Source organism: Lepus europaeus, chromosome 5 (genome assembly GCF_033115175.1).
Source record: "Lepus europaeus isolate LE1 chromosome 5, mLepTim1.pri, whole genome shotgun sequence".
NCBI classification, from domain to species: domain Eukaryota; kingdom Metazoa; phylum Chordata; class Mammalia; order Lagomorpha; family Leporidae; genus Lepus; species Lepus europaeus.
This window is the reverse complement of record NC_084831.1, coordinates 6578407-6598262: the sequence shown is the minus strand read 5'-3', so window position 1 is coordinate 6598262 and position 19856 is coordinate 6578407. Positions and strand designations below refer to the sequence as shown.

At 47.1% G+C, this 19856-nt stretch overlaps 1 protein-coding gene across 1 annotated transcript in view; it reads right to left on the bottom strand.

Annotated features, from left to right (window-relative positions):
* Positions 1–19856, bottom strand: part of UBE4B (ubiquitination factor E4B) — a 130059-nt gene that overhangs the window by 25406 nt on the left and 84797 nt on the right. Inside the window, exons 9-17 of the mRNA XM_062190413.1 lie at positions 16926–17040; positions 14200–14283; positions 11810–11866; positions 11266–11382; positions 11072–11170; positions 9712–9825; positions 8133–8331; positions 5170–5308; positions 671–770 (exon numbers count right to left, since the gene is read on the bottom strand). Coding sequence (XP_062046397.1) covers positions 671–770; positions 5170–5308; positions 8133–8331; positions 9712–9825; positions 11072–11170; positions 11266–11382; positions 11810–11866; positions 14200–14283; positions 16926–17040 — 1024 coding nt within the window. The remainder of the gene's footprint in view (positions 1–670; positions 771–5169; positions 5309–8132; positions 8332–9711; positions 9826–11071; positions 11171–11265; positions 11383–11809; positions 11867–14199; positions 14284–16925; positions 17041–19856) is intronic.

Below are 19856 nucleotides of genomic sequence, written 5' to 3'. Positions count from 1 at the left end.
CTGGTTTATTTTGCATCCTGAGTAGGTTTAGTCTGCTAGCAGATAAAACTGAAGTCTTAATTTGTACCAGGAATCCAAGTCAGGTAAGAGCTCCCCATAGCATCCTACTCTAGAAAGCTTGATCACTTAACACCCAGTGGTGTAGTTGAGTTGAAACTTCAACGGAAGAACAAGGCGCAGACTTGCTCTCAGGTTCAGCTTGGCTGTTGGGGATATTTCCATCCCTAGATGGGCCTGGGCAGCAGACTGCTTTCCATTACACACGACTTCGGGGGGCAGAGAAAAGCCCCCTTTCCACCAGCACAGACCTGCTGTCAAGTATCAGGAAAATGCACGGCTGGATGTGTGTGTGTGTGTGTATTTTGAGGAGGGGGCTGTGAGGTGGGGAAGAGCTTGCCCAAAACAGGGCAAAGATGGTGATGTTAAACTGAGAAAGATAAAACTCATTAGGAATCCACATTGTCACCTCACTGGTGTAGGCATATTTTGTCCCATGATTCAATAACTTTATGCAGATACAAGCAAGGGATCAACAAGGTTTAAAATGTACTGATTTTTCTTGGAAAGAATAATTAAGAAAACACGACGCTGACTCCCACTCCAGGCACACAGTCTAGGGGAGGAGCCCAGCGTGAGGCTGGAGCGGAAGTGCCCTGATGGCCACACAGACCTTGAGCTGAGTCTTGCAGCGCTTCAGCATCTCGCGGTGTCTGGTCGCCAGGGGCGAGTCTTTCCATTGGCTCTCGTTATTTTTCAAATCTTCCACGGTTCTGAAATCAAAGACTAACAGTCAAGGAAAGCCCCGGGATCCACTGACCCATGCATCTGGATCGGTTTGTTGGCAATCAGGAACAGATCCCCTCTTACCCCCTTCACGCATCTGCAAAATCAGAGAACATCTCAGCAGCAATACATTTAATTAGCAGCACTTTGCTTCCCTGCTGGTTCCCAAAATAATGATGTGTCTTAAAGTAACAGCACTTTAGACTGCAGGAGTACAGTCCTCTTTCTGGGAGGAACGCACAGTTCCCTCATTTCCGGGACAGTTTCTGCAGTGACAACTCAAGGTCGCTTCACTGACTCCATGACCCGAAGCGGAGGCTCCTTTTCCCTTTCTTTTACGATTGTTGCGGCCTCAGCTCGGGATGCTCTGCTCTCTGAGTGAACTCCATGCCCTGTGCCTGCACTTCCTTCAGATTCACGCGCACACAGCACCTGTCGGCGAGGTGGTCTTCCCCACTGCTGCCCACGCGGCAGGCCTTACCGCCTGTCCCCGCTGCACTGCTCCAACCACTATCCACTGTCCACTGGGCGCAGTGCTACAAGTCACCACGTCTTTAGAAACTACACTTCCTAGACTGCCTTGCTGATGGCGTTCCTGCAATCCCTAGATTCCACAACAGACGGGAGCGAACACTGTGAGGTGGGAGTCGCGAGATTCTCCTACATGTCCGGGCTGTGCCCAGGGCAGGGGCTGTGCTGTTAGGCTGAACCCTGAAGCAGCTTCCCTGGCAGCCCAGGCTCACAGCACAGCTCTGGAGGCTTTTTTCAGTCATTCAAAGAATTTAATAAATCAAACAGTACCTTAGAATAATCCTTCCTTTTTGAAGATTTAAAGACAGAGCAAGAGAAAGAGAAACAGAAAGATCTTCCATTTGCTGGTTTAAAAGGCAGAGTGACCGAGATTCCGAGAGAGAGAAGAGAGAGACAAAGACAGGCAGAGAGAAACTGTTCACCCATCAGTTCACTTCCCAAATGCCCACAATAGCCAGGCCAGAGCCAGGAGCCCAGAATTCAATCTAGGTCTTCCATGTGGGTGGCAGGGACCCGAGTACTTGAGCCTCACTGCTGCCCCCTAGTGAGCATCAGCAGGAGGCTGGAATCACAAGTGGGGTAGCAGGGTCTCAAACTAGGCACTCCAATATGGGATGCAGGGGTTCCCAGGGGCAACTTCACTGCTGCACTGAACACCCACTGCAAAAGAAGATATTTTTAAATAACCAGAGGTCAAACAGGAATAAATAAAAGTTAGGAAAATTCTTGAATGAGCAGTAAGATGGGACATGCCAAAAATGAGGGATGCAGTTAAAGCCCTGATCTTTAGAAGGAAACAAAATCATCTTGAGTAGCCAGAGTACTGAAAACGAAAACTTTAAGTAACCATTAAAAGACAAGAGAAATCAAAAAAGGCAAATTAAAACTAAAAGAATGCAGAGTAATAAGGTAGCAAAGATCCTACAGTCAAAGGGTATTATGAACAACGTTCTGTCTAAATGTTTGGAAACTTTAGCTATCATGAACATACTGACACCAGATACAACAAAGCAGACGGTGTTGCGGCACGGCTGGTTGGGCTCCTGCCAGGCATGCCGACATCCCACACGGGAGTTCTCTGCTCCTGATCCAGCTCCCTGCTCATGTGCAGGCAGGCAGCAGAGGACGGCTCAGGTACCTGAGTCTCTGCCACCCATGTGGAAGACCTGGAGTTCCCGGCCTGGCGATTGTGGCCATCTGGGGCCATCTGGGACGAGTGGGTAGAAGATCTTTCTTTTTCTCTTTCCCTCTGTCTCTGTTTCATTGCCTTTCAAATAAATGAAACTTAAAAAAAAAAAAAGGCAAGGAAAATCCAAATAGTCCCATATCTATTAAAATGAATAAAACCAATAATTAAAACCTTTCCTGGGGCAGGCACCTGGCCTAGCAGTTAAGACCCTTGTAAGGATGCCTGCCTCTGACAGTGGAGCACCTGGGTTTGATTCCCAGCTCAACCTCACAACTCCTGCTAGAGCAGACCCTGTGAGGCAGTGGCGATGGCTCTGGTAGGTGGGTCCCTGCCACCCATGTGGGAGACTGGATTGAGTGCCAGGCTCCAGGCCTGAGTCCCTGGTCACTGCAGGTATTTGGGCCATGAATCAATGGATGGAAGCTCTCCAAAGTGTGTCTGTCTCTGTCTCTCTACTTCTAAAAGCTTCCCACAAAGAAGACTCTAAGTCCTGATGACTTTATCACTGGCTTTTTTTTTTTTTTTTGATCATTTAAGCAATTCAGCCTCATTACCAGAATAAAGGAGACAAAACCATCCACTATCCATAACAGGTATAGGAAAAGCATTTAGTAAAACTCAACTCTTGCTAAGCATGAAAAACTTGTGGCAAACTAGAAATAAAAGCAAATTATTAATGTGACACACAGGATATTATATAAAGCATTCTCTTACTGAAACAAGACAGAAATTTCAAGAAAGTTGTTTTAATTCATCATATTAGAAAGTATAGTTAGTCCACAAAAGCATGAGAAAAAAGTATATGAAAGAAAGAAAAGTGTTTATCATTTATAGATAAGATAACCTGTGGAACAGAAAATCTGGAGGAACCTCTAGAGTAACCTCTAGAATTAGTGAGAGATGTTAGCAAGGTTCAGTTATAGGCACACATCGGCTCACAGCCGCTTCACAGGGTCTGGACCAAAAGGTGGTAGTAGCCTTTTATTATTATATTAGCCTTATTATTATTATTATTATTATTCCAGATAACTTGTCCAAAAAGTTTTTGTTTCCCTGACCCTGTGCCTGTCCTCTTCTGGAAGTACTGGTAGATGGGGACAAAGCTTAGCTTAAGAAACACTACAGGGGCCCGGCGCTGTGGTTCAACAGGCTAATCCTCCACCTTGTGGCACCGGCACACCGGGTTCTAGTCCCGGTCCAGGCACTGGATTCTGTCCCGGTTGCCCCTCTTCCAGGCCAGCTCTCTGCTATGGCCCGGGAGTGCAGTGGAGGATGGCCCAAGTGCTTGGGCCCTGCACCCCATGAGAGACCAGGATAAGCACCTGGCTCTTGCCTTGGGATCAGTGCGATGTGCCGGCCGCAGTGGCTATTGGAGGGTGAACCAACGGAAAAGGAAGACCTTTCTCTCTGTCTCTCTCTCACTGTCCACTCTGCCTGTCAAAAAAAAAAAAAAAAAAAGAAAGAAAGAAAAAAAAGAAACACTACAGGGGCCGGCACTGTGGTGCAGTGAGCTAAGCCTCCGCCTGCAGCACCAGCATCCTATGTGGGCACCAGTTCGTGTCCCGCTGCTCCTCTTCTGATCCAGCCCTCTGCTATGGCCTGGGAAAGCAGTGGAAGATGGTCTAAGCGTCTGGACCCCTGCACTCACATGGGAGACCCTGAGGAAGCTCCTGGCTCCAGATCTGCCCAGCTCTGGCCATTGTGGCCATTTAGGGAGTGAACCAGTGGATGAAGGTCTCTTTCTCCCTCTCTTCCTCTCCGCCTATAATTCTGCCTCTCAAATAATGAAAATCAGGGCAGGTGCCATGGCACAGCAGGTAAAAGCTGCTGCCTACAGTGCTGGCATCCCATACGGACACCCGTTCAAGTCCCGGTTGCTCCATTTCCAGTCCAGCTCTCTGCCTATGGCCTGGGAAAGCAGTAGAAGATGGTCCAAGTCTTTGGGTCCCTGCACCCATGCAGGAGACCCAGAAGAAGCTCCTGGATCCTGGCTTTGGATCGTCACAGCTCTGGCCATTGTGGCCAACTGGGGAGTGATGAAAGACCTTTCTCTCTCTCTCTCTCTCTTCGCCTTTCAAATAACTAAATAAATATTTTAAAAATAAATGAATAAAATCTAAAAAAAAAAAAAAAACAACTATAACTGAACTGGAACAGACACTGCTCTGTGGTCATTCTAGAATCCATATGCCACAGGACAATAGGCAAAGGGGTTCCATGTTGTGGGAAGAAGGTGATCTTGCCTGCCAGGGGAAACCATGGTCACCATTTTCATAGTCCAGAGAGGGAGGCACCAAGGGATCCTCAGCAGGCCTCCTGGTGAGGCTGTGTCCAGAGAGTTAGTGGAATCTACAGTAACCTCAAACAGCAGGGTTATCACGGGTCAGAACTCTCAGAAATGAACATCTGGATCCAGTACCAGGAAAAGGGCCCTGAACAACGGAGGAACACGGACGCAGGGCTGGAGACAGGCAGGACATGGTGACACACGCGCTACCCAGGAGGCAGGCAGGACGCGGTGACACACGCGCTACCCCGGAGGCAGGCAGGACGTGGTGACACACGCGCTACCCCGCGTTCACGTCTGCTGCTCACAACAGAGCTGGCCGTGCATGGGAACACTGGAGACTCGGGCAGCCATCCCACACGTGGCACCACGCGCATACCTGTTGAGCTCCCTGATGGCTCGGAGCCTGCGGATGTAGCGCCGGCAGCTAGGGAGAATGGAGAGGTGGTGGGCGTGCAGGGTGAGAAAGAAGCACTCAGTGGGGAATTTCGGCTCAGAAAATGGAGGCTGATCACCATCTAGGAAAAATAATATCATTCCTTGAGTAAAATGCATTGCATATCTAAATCGGGGGCAGGAATCTCTATGTAGGAGAGAAAAACAATACCTTCATTTTCAGGAAGTTTAGGGACACTTTTTAAAATTATAAACTTATGTCCCAAGAGCAGTAGTGCATTTAATGACCGGGCATTCTGTCCCCTGTGATTAAAGGTCTACACAGATGTCCATCATTGGTGATGTGTCTTCCTGGTGCATTTTACAAAGCCATTTATATCATTCAATACAAGTCTCATTTAAGTCTCAAAATGGCATTAAATTATGTTCATCAGCTGCAGATTCCACAGCTATTTCCTTGCATGTTTGTTGTTTCTGGTTTTTGGTTTATAAACAATAATACTGCTGGGAGGATCTAAACACACAAAATTCTTCCTTACCCCCAAGCATGGGGAATAAATCCCGAAAAAGTACAACCGAGACTAGTGCTATATTTCACTTTATTTTTTAATAAGCACATAATGAGGCTGGCGCCGTGGCTTAACAGGCTAATCCTCTGCCTTGCAGCGCCGGCACCCCGGGTTCTAGTCCCGGTTGGGGCGCCGGATTCTATCCCGGTTGCCCCTCTTCCAGGCCAGCTCTCTGCTATGGCCTGGGAGTGCAGTGGAGGATGGCCCAAGTGCTTGGGCACTGCACCCACATGGGAGACCAGGAGAAGCACCTGGCTCCTGGCTTCGGATCAGCGAGATGCGCTGGCCGCAGCGGCCATTGGAGGGTGAACCAGCGGCAAAAAGGAAGACCTTTATCTCTCTCTCTCTCTCACTATCCACTCTGTCAAAAAAAAAAAAAAAAAAAAAGCACATAATGACTGCATATATTTATGGAATACAGTGTGATATTCCCATATACAATGTAAGATAATTGGATCAAGGTAATTGGCCTATCACTGCAGACACTGTTGTGTTAGCAACATTCAAAAATCTCTCCATGAGCTATTTAACAATATACTACTCACCATTACTGACCACTGCTACCTACTAGTTCAACACGTCAGGAGTTATTCCTCCTGTCCAACATGCACCCAGCGTTAAGAATTTTTTGCTCTGAACCTCCAGAATCCACTTGACACATTGTGAATAATATTGATTAAATGTCACCAATTTCTTCACAAGCTTACATTCTATGTCAGCCCACAGGTTTTGGCTAACTTATAGACATGATGGCAACCTGAATTTCCCTCAATTTGTATCTTCTACTTTCTTTCCCCAAGTGTGTCTGATTCCCAGTGACACACACAGTACTGTTCACAGTTTCTCCTAAGTAAAAGAAAACTATCTCCTGGGAGGACTCACTTCTGTCTTCACACATTTACAAGTTCTATTACACTGAGTAGAATGCTCTTAGTCAACCTTTCATTTCACATATTCATTTTGTCTCACTCTATGAAAGTAATGCTGACACATTACGAAACACACTTATTATCCTGATAACATGCTTTAGTTCATAAATCATAAATTTCTTTCTGCTTCACAGCTGAGTCAAATTCTTTGTTCAATTTCCTAAATTTTTTAAATTGGATTTTAAAAAATAAATGTTTAACCCTTTGACTCTTTTAGAATTTATTAGTCTATGAAGTGTGATTCCGATAGTCTACCAACAGCCATAGTATACATGATAATCAGAAACTGACTTTATTGCTCACTGGGTACTTAGCTCTCACCAGCAAGTTTAAACTTCTTTCTAGGGGCCGTGCCATGGCACCAACATCCCATATGGGACAAGTCTCAGTTTCTCCTCTTCCAACACAGCTCTCTGCTATTGCCTGGGAAAGCAGTAGAGGATGGTCTACGTTTTTGGGCCCTGCACCTGTGTGGGAGATCTGGAAGAAATTCCTGGTTCCTGGCTTCAGACTGGCTCAGCTCCAGCTGTTGTGGACATTTGAGAAGTGAACCCGTAGATAGAAGACCTTTCTCTGTCTCTCCTTATGTCTGTAACTCTACCTCTCAAATAAATAAAACAAAATCTTAAAAAAAAAACACCAAAAACCCAACACCTCTTTCTGTAATGGGCACATCTGTCCAGGACCCCATCACTGCCAGGTAACCAGGGACTTGCAGGGATTCATCCTAGTCTGTGAATCACTTTGTAGTATTATTATTTTAAAAAAATGTTTATTTGAGAGGCAGAGTTAGAGAGGGGGGAGGGGGGTCTTCCATCCACTGATTCACTCCCTAGATGGCTGAAATGGCCGAGCTGGGCTGATCCAAAGCCAGGAGCTTCTTCTGGGTCTCCCACCAAGGTGCAGGGGCCCAAGCACTTGAGCCATCTTCCTTGGCTTTCCCAGGCCATTAGCAGGGAGCTGGATCAGAAGTGGAGCAGCTGCGACTTGAATTAGCACCCATATAGAATGCTGGTGCTACAGGCAGAGGCTTAACCTACTACGCCACAGTGCCAGTCCTACTTTATATTATTTTAGAAAGTCAGTGTCACAGGGCTTTGGTGTGTCTCAGTAAGTCACATGCTTTATTAACAAGAAGAAATCAATGGATTTTCAAACCATCAACCTGCCAACATCTGTGAAATATTTCATGAGAATTTTAATGGGTATATATAAAAACTATATACCTGAGTTGTTCTACTGCTTTTATTATATATATTTTTTTTACCCCAAACTCAGAACAATACATTTCCTTTCATTTGTTCTATCTATTTATGTTGGCTGGTTTGAAGTAAGAATTCTTTAGTGTGTTCATGTTTATTGTGTATCTCCATCTTACAAATTGGCATTAGTAAGAGGTGAGAACATCCTGTGAGGATACACAGACAGGGCTCAAGGACAGCACTCACAGAGCTCAGCCCGCCAGCTGCTCATGTCCTCCATCGTGGCATTCACGCGCGTCTCATCATTGGGGAGAGTAATCCGGCATCTTGGGTGGAAGATATACGTTGGGTCAACTGTTTCTAACTTGATTTTTGTACTTAGCTGTTGTAGTACCCAAAGGAAATTCAGCATAAATCCGTCTGTAGATACTAATCTATCATCTGTCTGTGAAGCATGAAAAAAAAAAAAAAAAGAATTCAAAGTAACACTTGGAATGGAATTTTGCCCAATTTATATGAAAGCAGACTGAACATTCAAAAACAACAGCATCCTCAAGCCAAAGGGGGGTCACACGCGTCCTCATCGCCGGCCCTCTAGCAGCATGTGTTCACGAATCACCGCACACAACCTCGCCAAGGGTCTCCACACTGAGTCAGGGGTCAGCGATGCTGCTGCTCACTTATCACAGAGGACGAAACAAGGACTCAGGGACTGAACTGGTCTGCCCAAGAGCCTTAAAATTAGTGTTCTAGTTGAAGCACAATAAACGTTCCTTTCTTTCTCTTCATTTCCCCTCAACAGCATGAGAGCAACTGGCTCCACCTGTCACCACCCGACAGATTCGCTACCAACGGCAGCAGCACAGTCCGGCATCAGTGACCTACGATCACCAGGGTGGCAGTTAACATTGGACCAGGCACGATGCTGACAGCTAAATATCAAACAGATCCACTAGCAGTTAGGTACTACTATTATCCCCTTTGAGCAGACGAGGGAAACTGAGGCACAGAGAAGCAACTAGACAGGTTCCTACTACAGTACAGGGTAGAGCCAAGGTCAGAGGTCACTTTTGCTTCTGAATATAAGTGCTGAATCATTTATAGTTTACTAATACTCCTGGAAGAATGCACTTTGACCTCTTCTACTCTGCCAAGTAGCCTCAGCAGCCAGCCTCTCTCACCAGGACGGACAGGCGGGTTCATGACCTTGTACCTGGCCTCTCAGGTCTGCCCCAACCCCGACCCCTGCTGTTGTTATTTCTCCACACAGCAGATCCTGAGATGCAATGCTACAAACCTTCCCACCGGATCTTGCCATGCAAGCCGCGATTCCTCCTCCCTCACCCCCACAGCCCCCGTGACGGAGCCTGGTGCACCCACTCCCCGTGGCCTGCCTTGTTCTTGCCTGTTCATCATCCTGTAGCCACAAAGGCCAGCGTTTGGGCTTGCTCCAAAGCTGGCTCATTTCCACCTGGCGCCTGCCGCGGCTCTCGAGAGCCCTGATTGCGGCCTTGTAGGGGCTGGCTCTTTTCTCAGTAGCACCTCGGAGAGGCCTTCCCTACCACCAGAAAACACAGCCACCCCGGCCCGGCCTCTGAGTCCTCACAGCTGCTTTCAAGGCCTTGCCCCTGCTTTATCTGAACGCAGGTTTTACACCACGTTTATCTGCCTCCTCACTGACCCCAGGAGCTCATGCTCCACAAAGCAGGCAGCTGGTCCGTGTGTTCACTGCTATAGCCCCGACTCTAAGAACAACGCCCAGAAACAAATCTGGGTGTGATGACGGATTCCACGGACACAGAAGAGGAGCCTCTGGGAGTCCTACCTGCATCTGCGCTTTCTTCATATTGGCGTTGACGATGGCTGCCATGTAACCCAGAGCAGCCTCACGGGTTTCGCCGTTTAACAAGATACTATGCAGAATCTTGAAAAGCTCTTGCTGAAATTTATTGTAAAAAAGGAGAAGAATATTAAAACTTTATTTTAAAGATAATTCTTTTCTGACTTCAAGAATAGCTGGCTATGCTGTGGGTTAGACCACCACTTGCAGCACTGGCATTCCAAGTCAGGACATTGGTTCGAGTCCCGGCTGCCGTACTTCCTAGCCAGATCTCCGCCAATGAGCCTCGGAAAGCAGTGGAAGATGGCCTAAGTGCTTGGGCCCCTGCACCCACGTGGGAGACCACTCACCCCAGAGTTCAGAGCTCCAGGCTGTGGCCTGGTCTTTGCAGCTATTTGGGGAGTGAGCAAGCGGACGGAAGCTCCCTTTCTTTCTCTACCTCTCCTCCTCCCTCTGTCACTCTGCCTTTCAAACAAATATTTTTTTTAAAAGGGAGGGGATGGCATTGTGGTGGCACAGATTAAAAGCAGCTGGCTAGGGTGGGTGTTGTAACACAGTTTAAATGCCCGCATCCTATATTGGAGCGCTAGTTTGAATCTCAGCTCGTCTGCTCAGATTCAGCTCCCTGATAACACCGATGGGGAAGCAGCAGATGATGGCTCCAGTACTTGAGTTCCTGCCACCCACATGGCAGACCCAGACAGAGGTCCTGGCTCCTGGCTTCAGTTTGGCTCAGCCCTGGCTGTTGTGGGCATTTGGGGAGTAAACCAGCAGATGGAAGAAGCCTTCCTTTCAAATAAATAAAATCAAGCAATCTTAAAAAAATAAAAAGAATTGCTAGCCTAATTTCCACTTTCTCTCCTCTCCAACTCTACTCATTTTAGGAAAGTCTTACTACAAGTAGGACACACGAAGTGTCCATATCCAACTGTGTCAAGGCATTGGAGTGGAGAAGTAAGTAAGTACAAGTAAGTACATGGCCTTTCTTACTTGATTTCCATGATCAAAATGAGTTTACTGGGGGGCAGTGCTGTGGCACAGTAGGCTATGCCTTGCCTGTGGCACCAGCATCCCATAGGGGCGCCGGTTCATGGCCTGGCTACTCCTCTTCTGATCTGCTAACAGCCTGGGACAGCGGAAGATGAACCAAGTCCTTGGGCCCCTGAACACCTAGAGGAGACCCAGAAGAAGCTCCTGGCTTCGGATAAGTCCTTCTCTGGCTGCTGCAGCCATTTGGGGAGTGAACCAGAAGATGGAAGACCTCTCTTTGTTTCTCCCTCTCTCCGTCTGTAACTCTACCTCTCAAATAAATAAATAAAATATTTAAAAAAAAAAAATTACCTACCCTTCCCAACTCCAAGTAATGCTGTAGTGATTGGCTAACAACCCGAGTGTTTTCCAGGGTAATGGCAGGCCCTGAGAAATACTTTTCAACCACTTTAACCTGGAAAGAAAAGGAAAACAACTCAGTCAACATAAGGGACCTTAGGGATGGAACTGGAACACCGTGCAGCAAAGCACAGAGGGCCCCGTACTTACGTCGTCCTCGGCAAAGACAGAGAAGCTGAAGAAGGCCCCCAGGTAAGAGAGTCTCTGCAGCTCCCGCCCAGAGCCTGGGCTTAAGGGTTTCGGCAACCACAATGGCAAGGAGGCAACCTAGGTGAGAAGTGGAAGAGGCTTCTAAGGCTGCTACGAAGGCAGTGAGGCAAACAACGTCTCACACAGTGCTCGCAGCAGCCGCCTGCTTGGAGGCTCTCACGATGGCCATGGCGGAGCATCACTTCCTCAAACACAGCGCACACGGTAGGGCCCTGGGGGCATTTTCTCACCTCCAGCAGGCGAGACAAAGGACAGTCTTGGGATTTTTGTGTTTCAAGAGACTCTGCTGGAGGCCCAACCAACCACTCCAGCAGCAGCTATCCCCACAGGGCTCACACTCTGGGTGCAGGACACTCAGCCCCCGAGCTGGGGGAGAAAACAAACAACTTCCTTGCAGGAAATGCTACATCCTTGGAGAAAGGCCGAGGCCTCTGAGTCCTGACACAGTCAGGACAGCATGCAAGCCCGCCCCAGAGGCGCTTACCAAATTGCACACAGGGTGTGTCTTCCCAAACTTGGTTTCACAGAGTTCACCTAATGCCTGGAAGAAAGACCAAAGAGTATTTCAGTGTCTGTCACCTTGACCTGACAGCCACGTGTACAGCAGGGAGCAGCTGCGATGGCTGTTACCAAACGGGGAGGTGGCAGCAGCTTCACTCCTCCTCCTGATTCCTAAGCTAGTACACGCTCATCACCGAAAACTTCAAACTAAACAGAAACATACAATGGGACCACAGTCACCCCCCGTGACCCTCACACATCATCGCTATTGATATTTTCATTAACAGCTTTCTAGACACACTTTTGTGCACATCCACACGGAAATACATTTACTCACACACACACACAGAGAAAAGACAGCTTCACTTTCTACCTTTCCATGGTAAAAAGACTTGCTTCATAAACTTAACACGGCGAAGCCTGCCAGTGATAAACCTATCAATAATTATAACTTAAGAGGCAATCCCATTGAGACCAGGCCAGGTGACTTGGTAATTCTGAGAACTCCCCCTTCCTCGGGTGCTCTAGTCACTCTCACCTTGGAGAAACGTGGAGGACAGCTTTTAGGGACACCGACACAGCGGGGACAGGGCTACGGTAAGTCTATCAGACACTGTTTGCTGGATGGTGGAGTTAGTTTTCCCTGTGAGTGAGACACAGCTACTGCAGTTGCTGAAGCAGCGGCAGGAAGGAAGCCCCTGGATGATGCATTTAGGCTCTGACCCGTCTGGAGAAGCTGCCTGTCTAGCCAGGAGCGCCCGAACTGTGCTGCACGTGCGGGGTCCAGGGAAGCCCTGGACAACCCCACAGCCACGCCACACCCCGAGGAGGCAGCACGGCACCTAAGGCTGAGAGCGCGGCATCAGCACTCCTCCGAGGTCCCCAGCTGGCTCCAGCACAGCGGGCACCACCGACCTACAGAATCATCACAGTTATTTCTGACTTCAGCCCAACAGCCTTCCTCTTCCTGCCCGTCATTACTGCATCCGTGCTCACTGCCCAATCTTCATTACAAGCATCAGTGACGGCTCAAAATAAAGTGATGCAGCTCCCACAATGGCAAGCATGTGTCCTCTGACCAAGGACATTTTGCTGCTAGCTGACACCATAAGCTCCTCACCGAAACGTAAGCTATTTCAAACCACAACTGAAAATTCAACAATCCCATAAGGAATACTGACGCAATAATTTGGGTCCACTAAAATATTCCACCACTGAACTCAATCAGATTATTCTACGTCCTTTTCTGTCTGCCAGAGACAGAACAATGAGTACGGATTAACAGAATTTATTAGGAACCCGAGTAATGCGTGCAAGGGAAGCAGCCATGGCAGAACCCCATTCAAAAGCAGCAGCTCTTGTTCCATCCTCTAATTCCCCAGCAGTGTCTTTTTAACTTTAGCCTTGTACAGTTATGATGACCATGTAGATAAAAGCACCCTTTGTATACAAAAACCTTCTGTTTTGCCTTTATTAAAGTGGAATCACGCCACTGTTTCGCTGTGCTTTGATCTCTCAGTAGAGGAGAGTGACCGTGCCTCGCTAGCTCCTGCGCTCCCAGTGCTGGCCTGGAACAGGTCTTCAGCAAGTAATGAATTCATGGTACAACAGAATCAAATCAGCAGAATGAGTAAGAGGAATAGAGTGAAAATGGGAATAAAAATTCAACCACAGCTTCAATCTACACAAGATTCTGTGTATGTAAGGAGTAAACTAATTTCATGTTTTGGTATTTGTTTTTTTCCCTTATACTTCTTGAATGAAAAATAGTCTATAATAAGTCAAAATATTTTTCTCCTCAGTTTTCAGAAGAACAGAAGAGAGCCTCATCAGTCCACACCAGGGTTTTGCCAGCAGTCAAGCCCCAGCCCGAGAAGCTGGCCCCAGATCCCGTCTACACTGATACTTGTTCTACACGCCTCACGGAGCTCAGCTGATTCCCAAGGCTGCAGGCTTTCCTTGGGAACAGGGAGTCACTCTGAGATTCTGTGTACAATGAAAGTACATTATTTTTCTCAGTATAACTTTAGCTTACATTTGATTTCTAATATTTTTTTAATAGCACAATTCCATCCCACATATCGGTCCGCTCACTGCTGGGAATGGTGGAGGAACACCACTGATCGTCTTCCCAGAGCCGCACCGCGGTGAGGCCCGTTTCAATGATGTGGAGTGCAGGGACGGGAACTAGCTGTGCTAACGCTGCTTTCTCTGAGAACACACTGCACACCCTCCCTGCACGGCCAACACAGCGATTTCATGTTTAATTTGAATATGAGGTTGATCACGGACCTGAAAGAAAAGCGTATGTTAAAATAATCTGAAAGAAAAACATTTACTGAATAGGTTATAGAAAAAAGAACAAAGATTTACCATGAGGGGGTATTTAAAGTAGTCATTATCGAGGGAGCACTCTTTGGCAGCAAGAGCCAGGCCTTGTAAAATGGGGATAAAGATCTATAAGAAAAAAAAATCAGAAAGTTAAGTTTAACAAAAATTAGAGTGGGAAGCATCGTTAAATAAGGCGCTAAGGCTGAATGCCCAGACACTTCTGCCCTCTCCCTAGGAACAGCTCTTTGGCACTAGAATTCTACCCACAAGGCAATGCAGCTGATTCCCAGAAGTGAGGGCACACAGGCGAATCCTGGCAGAACTGCATGTGTGTGGAGTGGCTGAAGGACGCACCGGGGCCTTGGTTCTAATCACCTCAACCCTGCACATCCCTGCAACTAACACACTCTTGATTACCAGGAAAGAAACTACATTAAATACCCCAACACTTTCTCATCTCTAGCAATACTTTTAAAAAGTCTGTCTCTGTTCATTTTGACAAAAATAAGGACAGGTAATGGATATTATCACTATTAAGTTTAATTTCGAACAAAAAAACACAACAGGAAATTGCTGAGGTTGAAAAAAAAAGGGTTTAGTTGGAACACCTTACCTCCACCCATAATGTGTGCAGTAAACAAGTCATTAATTGGATACTGGAGCTTTAGGGCACTCAAACTTACTTCTACAAGTTGACCATTAATACCAGGTAACACTGCAGAGCTGCTTAGCACAGCTCACATTCAAATTTCCCAATGCAATCTCTCATCAGCGTATTTAGGGGAGTTGCTTAGGATTCAAGACTAATAACATTAGGTAGAAGGCGTTGTCAACAACAGCTGGCCATCTGAATGCCAGCATGCTGCAAAGGGAATGGACCACAGAGTCACAGAAAACCTGAAAAGCTCCCTTTCCTACTTCCTTCATCCCATCATAACGAACATCTTCATTGTTTAAAGAGCATAGGACCAAAAAGGGCACCCTGGATGACATGGTGTCTAGGAGCATCCTGAGTTACCAACACAGCTCTGGGGTAGATCAGGCTTGTTTGTGACTCAAACAATCAGGGTAGAGGCAATGTGTTTCCATAAGCTCACTAAAACTGCAGAAGTAATATCCTGGCGTGCGGTAGGGAATGCCAAAGTTGCAAATCAAGAAGAAAAGACAAACAGAAGTTCCAAAATCCCAAAATTAAATTTCATAATTGGTCATCTAGGAAGACCTCTAAACACTATCTTCACGAACGTTATAAATAAAACATCTTCAATCTTTATGGTTATCCTCTTGTGCAAATAAGGTTTACTTTATAATAAACAGACAAAATATTACTAAATACAATATTTTTCAAGGAGTCAGACATACTATTTGTGTGACCAACATATTTTAAATAATTCATTTATTTTCAAATAAACACCTCCTAGCACCAATAAAAATGCCGAGAGTATTCAGTTCTAAACCTAAATTCCAGCCTCTATTTATCCAGGAACATCACAAATATTAAAGGGCACAGATTTCAAAAAAGACTTAGCAATTTCCTTTGCCACCCTTTAAAGACAGAAAGATAAAACGCTATTTTTCAATTCAGCAGCTCCATTACATGCATCATTCCTCTGTGGATAAAACACAAGATAACAAAAAAGAAAACACAATGGGCATTCAAGACTGAGTGCTGAAAAGTTGGAATTCTGTGCCTAAAACAACGGGGTCTATGGTGGGGGCATGGCACAAGAACCTGCTGCAAGCCACTGTGCTGTACACTTGAACATGATGAATCTCCCCAGAAGGGAGTTCGAGGCTCTTGGCTTAAGCCTGGCCCAACGCTGGCTGTTTTGGTCATTTTGGGGATGAACCAGTGGATGGAAGATCTCTGCCTCTCCCTCTCTGTGTACCTCTGCCTTTCAAGTAAATACTAAAGCAAACAAACAAACAAACCAAAAAATGGTGACTCACTTAGGCTGCCTTTGATATTCCTGTAAGTCATCAAGATCATCATTTACTCTAAGTAGTTAACGAATTCCAGATAGATCACATGACACTGACTGGAATTTTTATTCTGGAATCCTGGATTCTTCTGCTACAAATATTTTAGGGACTGCTAAAAATATAATTCCCAAGGAAACAAAGGTCTTCACATTTATTAGTTATGAATGCTATGAGGTATAAAATAAATAAAAGGAATCGTACCAATTATAGCTACTATCATTCCTTCTAGTCATAGGCAAAGAAATGATGGTACAGCAAACGTGAAGAGTATTTTATACAAGTCCTGTGCTCACAAAGGGAAACCTGCAGCAACAGGGCTTCAGTTACAACACAGGGCCACCAAAGAGCCACCAAGAGTTTAAGGGCAAAGTCCCGCCTTGAAAGAAGCCTTTCTGAGCAGTGCAGTGGGGAAGAGCCAGCCGTCTTTCCCGGTTCGCTGGCCAGAGGACAGCGAGCCCAGGTCGGTGCACACTGCCGTTGCACTACTTTGGTCGCTAACTAGTCTTCTCACATCTCTCCTCAAGCCTTATGCTGTTGTGTTCCTGGATTCGAAGCGCCGTGGACTCAGGCACAGGGCCTCCTGTACCTCCTCTTACCCTCCAAAGCACATCTACAGAGCCTGTCCACAGACCAGATGCTTGAGGGAGCGGCTGAAACAGGCACACGTTTGAACACTGCAGCTGTCACTCTGATTTCCCTAAAGACGGCATCTGAGCGCCCACGTTCTGACTCAGACACAGTTCCGACTATGGCGTGTTCAGAAGCTGCGCAGACCCTCGACCTACCTGCTTGAACACTTCTTCATCCTGGTGCGTGGTTCTCACCAGCTCTTGAATGAAGCCATAGGGAAGATTCCGACACAGCATGTACGGCACTAGGAAGGACGGCTGCTGCAGGGACCTGCGGACCCACAGAAGCCGGGTCGTGTAAGGACGGAAACACAGGGGACGTCACGTCAGCAACACTGCCCAGCCCAAAGCCAACCTGAAGCCTCCCGGGCATTCTGCACAACCGTTCCAAGCAAGAGTCAACCTTTCTTGGCCTTTAAATGAAAATATGTACAGGAAGTTTTTTCTACACAGAGCCCATTAAGATTGAAGCATTCCATATTTCCTTCATCAGTTTATGCCTTATTCAACTCAGGGGAAAAAAGATTAGCAGTGTTTTTTTTTTTTTTTTTTTTTTTTTTTTTTTTTTTGGACAGGCAGAGTGGACAGTGAGAGAGAGACAGAGAGAAAGGTCTTCCTTTTTGCCGTTGGTTCACCCTCCAATGGCCGCTACGGCCGGCACGCTGGGCTGATCCGAAGCCAGGAGCCAGGTACTTCCTCCTGGTCTCCCATGCGGGTGCAGGGCCCAAGCACTTGGGCCATCCTCCACTGCACTTCCAGGCCACAGCAGAGAGCTGGACTGGAAGAGGAGCAACTGGGACAGAACCTGGAGTGCCGGCACCACAGGTGGAGGATTAGCCTAGTGAGCCGTGGCACCAGCCAGCAGTTTTTTTAAAACTTTTAATTTTGGTCGGCACCGTGGCTCACTTTGCTAATCCTCCACCTGCGGCGCTGCCACCCCGGGATCTAGTCCCTGTCACTCCTCTTCCAGTTCAGCTCTCTGCTGTGGCCCGAAAGGGCAGCAGAGGACGGCCCAAGTGCTTGGGTCCCTGCACCCACATGGGAGACCAGGAGGAAGCACCTGGCTCCTGGCTTTGGATCTGCGCAATGCTGGCTGTTGAGGCCATTAGGGGAGTGAACCAACGGAAGGAAGACATTTCTCTCTGTCTTTCTCTCACTATCTATAACTCTACCTGTCAAATTAAAAAAAAAAAAATTCTAATTTTGGGGGCCAGCGCCATGGCTCACTTGGTTAATCCTCTGCCTACGGTGCTGGCATCCCATATGGGTGCCAGGTTCTAGTCCCAGGTGATCCTCTTCTAGTCCAGCTCTCTGCTGTGGCCCGGGAAGGCAGTGGAGGATGGCCCAGGTGCTTGGGTGCCTGCACCCGCGTCGGAGACTAGGAAGAAGTACCTGGCTCCTGGCTTCAGATGGGTGTAGCTCCGGCCGTGTCGGCCATTTGGGGGGTGAACCAACGGAAGGAAGACCTTTCTTTCTGTCTCTCTCTCTCACTGTCTAACTCTATCTGACAAGTAAATTAAAACAAAACAAAACTTAATTTTAACCTGCAACTTTAAAAAAAAAAAAAAAAGGGGCTCGGGTCTGGTGTTGTGGCCTGGTGGGTAAAGGCACCATCTTTGGTACTGGCATCCTGTATTGGCACCGGTTCAAGTCCTGGCTGCTCCTCTTCTGATCCAGCTCTCTGCTATGGCCTGGGAAAGCATCAGAAGATGGCCCAAGTCCTTGGGCCCCTGTACCCACGCGGGAGACCTGAAGAAGCTCCTGGCTCCTGGCTTCAGACTGGCTCAGCTCCAGCCACTGCATCCATGTGAGAAGTGAACCAGTGGATGGAAGACCTTTCTCTCTGTCTCTTTCTCTGTCTATAACTCCACCTCTCAAATAAAACAAAACAAAACAAAACAAAATAGGCTTATTTCTTTGAAAGGCAGAGTGGCAGAGAGAGAGGAAGAGAGAGAGAGAGTGATCCTCCATCTGCTGGTTCACTCCCCCAATGGCTGCAGTTGCTACGGCTGAGTCAGGCTGGAGTCAGCAGTCTGGTACTCCATCCGGGTCTCCCACGTGGGTGCAGGGGCCCAAGCACTTGGGCCGTCCTCTGCTGCCCTCCCAGGCACATTAGCAGGAAGCTCTCTTGGAAGTGGGGCAAACCAAGCACCCATATGGGATGCCAGCATCACATGCAGCTGTGCCATGTCTGTCCCTAGCCTGAAACACTTTAAAAGCTTTAGTACATGTATATAATTTTTCTCATTTCTATAAAACTTCTGAAACATATGGTTGTGGTATAGAAAGTAATCTAAGACCAACCAGAATGAAGAAATGTGACCATGTCATCTTTCCTTTAGATATTTTTGCACAGAAGAACTACAACATACATGGCCCCCCCCCCTTTTTTTTTTTTACTTGAAAGCTTTATGGGACTCTCAGAAACAAATATATCACTTTGGGTGATTCCAAAATGCAGCATTCCACCACCATTCTTTAGTACTGAGTAACAGAAATTGTGCCACCTGTGGAAAGTGAGGAACTGGTGTTCCCTCAAGTACCTCCAAGCCCTTCAAGCAGCTGCACTTAAAGTAATTGCTAATTTTCTGCAGTGATGTCCACGTATTTCTTTTATTTTTTAAAAAGCGGGTTAACGCCCTGGCCTGAAGCACCGGCATCCCATATGAATACCGGTTCGAGACCCAGCTGCTCCACTTCTGATCCAGCTCTCTGCTATGGCCTGGGAAAGCAGTAGAAGTTGGCTGAAGTCCTTAGGCCCCTGTACCCATGTGGGAGACCCAAAAAGGCCCCTGGCTTCAGATCGGCACAGCTTTGCCATTGTGGCCAACTGGGGAGTGAACCATCAGATGGAAGGCCTCTCTCTCTCTCTCTGCCTCTCCTCTCTGTGTAACTCTGACTTTCAAATAAATAAATCTTTTTTTTTTTTTTTAAAGATCTATTTATTTGAAAGGCAGAGTGACAGAGAGGTGGAGAGAGAGAGATTGAGAGAGAAAGGTTCCATCTACTGGTTCACTCTCTAAATGGCCACAATGGCCAGAGCTGCGCTGATCTGAAGCCAGAAACCAGGGGCTTCCTCCAGGTCTC